General features: G+C 53.2%; 1 protein-coding gene across 2 annotated transcripts in view; it reads right to left on the minus strand.

Moving 5' to 3' along the window:
• Nucleotides 1-5201, minus strand: part of SLC6A17 (solute carrier family 6 member 17) — a gene marked incomplete at both ends in the record, with an annotated part of 31122 nt that extends 25921 nt beyond the window's left edge. For both annotated transcript variants that reach the window (XM_082662179.1, XM_082662178.1), the window contains 2 exons: nt 1389-1546; nt 4928-5201. In XM_082662179.1, coding sequence (XP_082518305.1) covers nt 1389-1546; nt 4928-5201 — 432 coding nt within the window. The remainder of the gene's footprint in view (nt 1-1388; nt 1547-4927) is intronic.
• Between the last annotated feature and the right edge of the window lie 799 nt (nt 5202-6000).

Raw genomic sequence — 6000 nt, forward strand, 5'->3', positions numbered from 1 at the left:
GCTTGAAGCACTTCCCCATCATTTCCTGATGACTCAGGATTACAATTCCAGAGCTGCCCTCCAGGGCGATGGAGGCATGTACAGCTACTGCCGCTACAGTAAACGGCCCCAGACGGCTGTGCTTTTTGAGGTTTTGGAAATGCTTCTTATTGGCTTCCCATGTCTTTCCTTCTCTCGGGATGCTACTTTCTCTTTGGTACTGTCAGCAGTCTGTCTCTAGAAAGACATCACTTCTCGTTCTTGGAAACGTGCTAACCAACCTTGGTAGAACTGTATTGAAAACAGGAGCACATGGATTCTGACTGAGGGTTCGAGGGGTTTCTCTGAAAGCAATGCTTTTACATGCAGAGATCTGCTGTATCCACTTTGGATGTCAAGAGATCCCTTCTATCTCCAGGGGCCCAACTACATGATGCATCAGTGACACTGCTGGGCAGTGTGAGAGCTGAGAGCCCCTTGCTTTATTAATTTCACCTAAGCCCGGGTATGCACAAGCAGATACTCCTACGGCACACCTTATGTGGAATACAGCAGGAGAGACACCCGCTATCTTTACTTGGATGTCTTTAGTCCAAGGGACAGACCACTCACACTCATGCGTATACACCCCGGCCAGCCCCAGCCATGTCAACCTGTGTAGAGGTGATCTCTCCCAGGCGCTGAGTGAGGCAGGTTTGGACTGGCCCTGCTGCCGGGGCTGACAGATCCTCAGTCCCTTCCAGAAGCAGATTCCAGTTTTTATCCCAGGTGTGAGCATGGGCACCTGCGGGCTTTGCCCTTAAGGGAGGCTCGGTTTCCTCACCTAGAGAGCTAAGCAGGGCCTCGTCTGCTGCCCCGTGGATCGGCCTGGAGCTCTCATGGAGTTCCCCATCCAGGCCAGTGGGGTCTCCCTGTCTCCCACTGTTCCAAAGCCTCACCCCTCGTGGGTCAGCCCCAGGCTCCTGAGTCCTTCTCCGGTCTGCTCATGCACACAGCAAACTGGCAAGGAGATGCCATACCCCAGGGCTGCCTTTTCTCGTGCCACCCACTTACCCAAATAAAATACTCTTTAACCCAGGAAAAAGGACGGGCCTTCCTCACAGAGAGCTGATGGGCTGGTAGGCAGAAAGGGGAATCTGAGGTGGTCCACATGTCCCCAGAGAACTCTGGTGGAGATGTCCCAGGGCTTCCCTCCTTCATAATAATCCCAAATATTAGACCATCAGAGAGTGGTGCCGACTTTCGGTTTAGGAAATATGTGGCCCTGAGACACCAGCTGGACGCAATTCTCATGATGAGAGTCTCCCTCCCTGCCCTCAGCCCCGCCCAGGACTCTGGTCTGTAAACCCTGTGCCCAAGAGCAGCCCCTCTGCCTCCTGGCTAGGGCCCGCCACCAGCCCCCGACTCACTATGCAGCTGGAGAAGCCGATGCCGCCCAGGCGGGGGCACACATAGTGCCACACGCCGATGCTGCCGCGGCGGATCCTCTGGCCCACAGCCAGCTCCAGGAAGAAGAGCGGGATCCCAATGATGATCAGCAGCACCAGGTAGGGCACCAGGTAGGCACCTGGGGAGGAGGGAGGGACGTCGGAGGGTGTCTGGAGCACAGCAGCAGGGTAAGGGAGGGGTGGCAGCCAGGTCCCATAGCATTGGCCACATCTCCAATCATCCTCAAACCGTCACCAGTCCCTGTGCTCCTCCAGGAACAGTCTGGCCCACACGTGCGACCTACCACACGCTGGCCGCCCAGACCTCCTTCTAGCCCTTGGCTCCCCTGACCCGAAACACTAAAGGAGGATCCAGATGTATGGCAATGCCTCCCACTCACGAGGCTAGACTCAGAGACAGACACAGCCACCTCCTGACATATGCCGTGGACACCTGTCCCCCCAGCATGTGCCCAAACTGCCAATGAGTCCAGGGGGTCGGGCATCTCCGGGGCGCACGACCCGGCACTTGGCAACAGTCAGCTGTTATCCACTCTGTACCAGGTGCGTGCAGTGGGGACATCAGGGCAACAGAAGGCACAGCCGCTATCCCAAGAGAGCTGCGGGACCTTCAGGTTCACACGAGCAATGTCAGTGCATGCACACACATCACACACGGCCAACTGAGCACGTGTGTCCTGAGGGAGGGGTGTGAGTCCCATGGAGCTAATCAGGAGAGGCTTCCAGGTGAGCAACCTCCCACACCTCATATAACAGCATCTAATACATTAAACACACAGGTGCACAGGGTCACGTGCACACATAAATTCCACTTGTCACTAACAACCTGCTGTATCACGATCCTAAAAGGAGGAGGGCCTGAAGGACCCCTGGCTCTGTCTTTTAACCTAGTTCTGTCTCTTGGTCTCTGGCTCAGGGATGCAGAAGAGGAGAGAAGTGATCTGCAGGAAAGGCCAGGGACACATCTCCCTGCACATCTTGCCCGACCTGAGGACTTGCGGGTGAAATACAAAACCCGGGAGGCTGTGTGACATGTCTATACATGTCTCGCTTCTTGCAAACCCCAAGGTTATTCCTGGGCCTTGAAAGACCATCTCGATCTCAACCTGTTGAGATGCACACTGAGTAGGGGTTAAGATCCAGACCACGGAGCCAGACCTCCTGGGTCTGAATCCTGGCTCTGCCACTTACTAGCTGTGTGACTTTGGGCAAATTGCTTGATCTCTCTGTGCCACTGTTCTGCCATCTATGTAAAGAGGATGAAAATATTAAGTAGAACCATATGAAATTGCTGATATTTGATCATTTTTGACTTATGAAAATGGCCATTTCATATGCTTCAACTGTATACCTACTGCACAGGGCTGTTGTGAGGAGTAAATGAGTGACTTACCCATAGCAAGCACCTGATGACCATTTGCCTCCTTCTCATAAAAATAAAGAGAAAAAAAAAGCAAACTGAGAGGATGCAGAATAAACTGTCAACATCTGGCAGAGCTAGGCAGAGTTCCAGAGTTTCCATCCAAAATTAAGTAATTTTGACTGGATCACCCAGGGCTCAAAGCCAGAGTTTTGACTCTCAGACCAATCATCTCCTTCCTGTGATAATTTGCCTCCTTCCAAAATACATTTAAGATGACTTACTATAAAAACGGTAAAATACTGGAGAGTTAAAGGTAGAGATAAAGAGGGATTCCAGGAGTCAGAAAGGATGGGAAAATGAAGGTAGGAACATGGGATGGGGAGCTCAGAGTCCTGAGACCCGACAACGCTTTTCTTCCAGGGGTTGTTCGTGATGTCTGGTGCCGTGGCAACTGTCTGGTAACACTGGAAACTAACAGACTTTGGCGAGAACGCTGCCCGGGGGAGCGGCGGCGCGGGCAGAACGTGCAGTGGGGAGAAGGACTCTGTGATTCAGCACCAGTGCTCAGGCAGACTGATTATCTCGGCCACAAAGGACAAGGTTGCAGGTTGCCAGCCGGAGTACAAAGTTGTTTCGGGTACTCTGAGCTCTTACCATCTCACAGCACTTAAGGGAACCACACACTTCCATTTGTATCTTTGCTTTGGGCTGGTCTTATATCAACTCAGCCACCTGGGCCTGGCCATGCCATACAGACTGAAAGCTCTGATCGGCAATTATTGATTGGGGGAGAAAAAAAAGATCCTTCAAAGCAAAGAGAGCATAGGGGGAATAGACTATGCCCTGGTGGCGAGATGGAAGTTTCTGGCCTAAGTCAGGCGGGCATTCTCACTCCCTGCCCTTCACTAGAAACCGCAAAGGAGGGGAAGCCTCCAGCCAGACTCTGCTTTCTGGACCAGGGAGGGTGTCCCAGAGAGGAGGGAGGGTCCCTGAATAGGGCTCCATCACTGGGAGGAGAGTCCCACGGGGCAGCGAGGGAGGCAGCAGGGTTAAAATGCCTGCAAAGCGGCAGCCACACCTTCAGGCTGGAGTGTGGCAGTCCCAGGGCACAGGGACTCAGGGGCATGAAAGCTCTCTTCTGACTCAAATCACTTTCCCAGGACCGGAGGTCTGAGCTTGGAAGCGTCATTGTTTTCAGTCCATTGGGTTTTGCCTTGCTTATTTTTGGTTAGTTTCCCCCCGGTTTCAAAGCAAGTTGCCTTTGGAACTTTCTAGCCTGCATTCAGGTGCTGGGGGATAAGGCCTGTGGGCTTCTACCCTCCCTGGGAGCTAGAAGTATTGAGTAGAAGGGGTTTGACACCACGGGCAGGATCCTCTGGGGGGACTGAAACTCAGGGGGCAGCGTGAAGACCCTTCCTACCTGGGAGGCTGCGGGTATAGTGATTAAGTGCTCAGGCTCTGGGGCCAAGCTGTCCAGGTTTGAATCCTGACTTTATCACTAGCTGTGTGACTTGAGCAAGTGATCTAACCTCTCTGTGCCTGTTTTGCAGTTTCTAAAGTGAGGATGAGAATAGTTCTTCCTCACATAGGCTTTTTGGGAGGATATGATGGTTGAACCATATGAAATTGGTGCTTTGGCTGTTCCAAGACACTCACATATCAGCAGTTTCATGTATTTCCGCCTAATATCCAGGAAGTGCTCACAACAGTGCCCAGCAGTAATACGCATTCAGTAACAATGGCCAAGCGTTACTGTGTCAGATACAGTGGTAAGCGTTCTACATGTAAAGCTCATTTAATTCTCCCAACCATCCTGTGAGGCAGGAACTACTATTATTCCCATTTTACAAACACAGAACAGCAAGGCACAGAGAAATTAAGCAACTTGCACAGGGTCCCAGTGGCTGCACTGGGATTTGAACCCAGGCTGTCTAGGGCCAGAGCCCACATTCTTATCATCATGCCTGCAGCCTCTTGAGAGCCGTTAGCCATTAGCTCTTCCTGGGGGGGTCTCACTCGAGTTCTGAGCTCCAACCTACGAGGGCTCTGGTTCTGCCTCACAAAGGGGTGTTTCTTTTCTCCCCTCAGCCCGGCCCATTTGCAGGGCACCCCCAGGGCAAGCAGGGCTGCCTCTTACCTCCTCCATTTTTCTGGCACAGGTAGGGGAACCTCCAGATGTTGCCAAGGCCCACAGAGAAGCCGATCTGGGCCAAGATGTACTGCAGCTTGCTGTTCCAGGCCGGCCGGTCCTCCACGTCCGCCACCTTCTGCTTGCCGCCTGCTTCTCCGGCCACATTCAGGATGCTCTGTTTATAGTCCACAGGCTCCTCAAGGGCCAGCAGGTCGGCCACCGACTCCGTGACATGCTCACTACTGTGCTCGCGCTGGGTCACCTTGCTGTTCTTCGGCATTGGGCCACCTGGGCGACGCAGCCCTGCTCCCCAGCACGCAGAGAAGGTGGGACTCGGCCGCTGTCAGCTCCTTCTCATCCAGGGACCTCTGAAACCAGATGAGCAGGAGAGGATTAGCTGACCACGCCAGAGAGGTGGGGAGCCCAAGTGGACACGACCCAATCAATTCATCAACTCCCCGTCATTCACTCAGAGGCTGCTCAGTGGCCTTGGACATCGAGCTCGCTTTCCTCCCCATTGAGGTGCCCGCTGAGGAGCTCGAGGTCTGCACACTCAGTTTCCCCACTGGCCTTCTTACCTGAGCATCATCAGAAAGGCAAGCCTAATGGGACGAAAGAAGCAACATCATACACCAAACCCAAATAAGGGGTCGTCCACGACAACATTGACCCCTTTCATAACCACAGATCCTAGAATGTTCAAGAACATCTGGAAGCCTCCACTGCCTCCCCTGCCCAGGGCAGCACAGGGTATAGCCAAGTCCTAGCCCTCTTGTGTTCTATTTAGTCAAACCACCGCCAGCGCCTGCATTCAAAATGCAGTTTTGGGGCCAGTGGCATCATGGGAACTTGTCAGAAACACAGACTCTCAGGCCCACCCCAGACCTACTGAATCATTCTCTGTATTTCTACAAAACCTTTGGTGATTCAGAGGGACATTAATGCTTGGGGGAAAAAAAGCCTACAGCTCTTACCATGGAGCCTCTGGACACCAGCATCCCAGGCAGGAGCACCAGCCGGGCTCAGCTAAGGATTCTGGCAGCAGAGCCCTAGAGATGTTTGCTCAGTGCCAACAAATC

This window comes from Grampus griseus, assembly GCF_964374135.1.
Source record: "Grampus griseus genome assembly, chromosome: 1".
NCBI classification, from domain to species: Eukaryota; Metazoa; Chordata; class Mammalia; order Artiodactyla; family Delphinidae; genus Grampus; species Grampus griseus.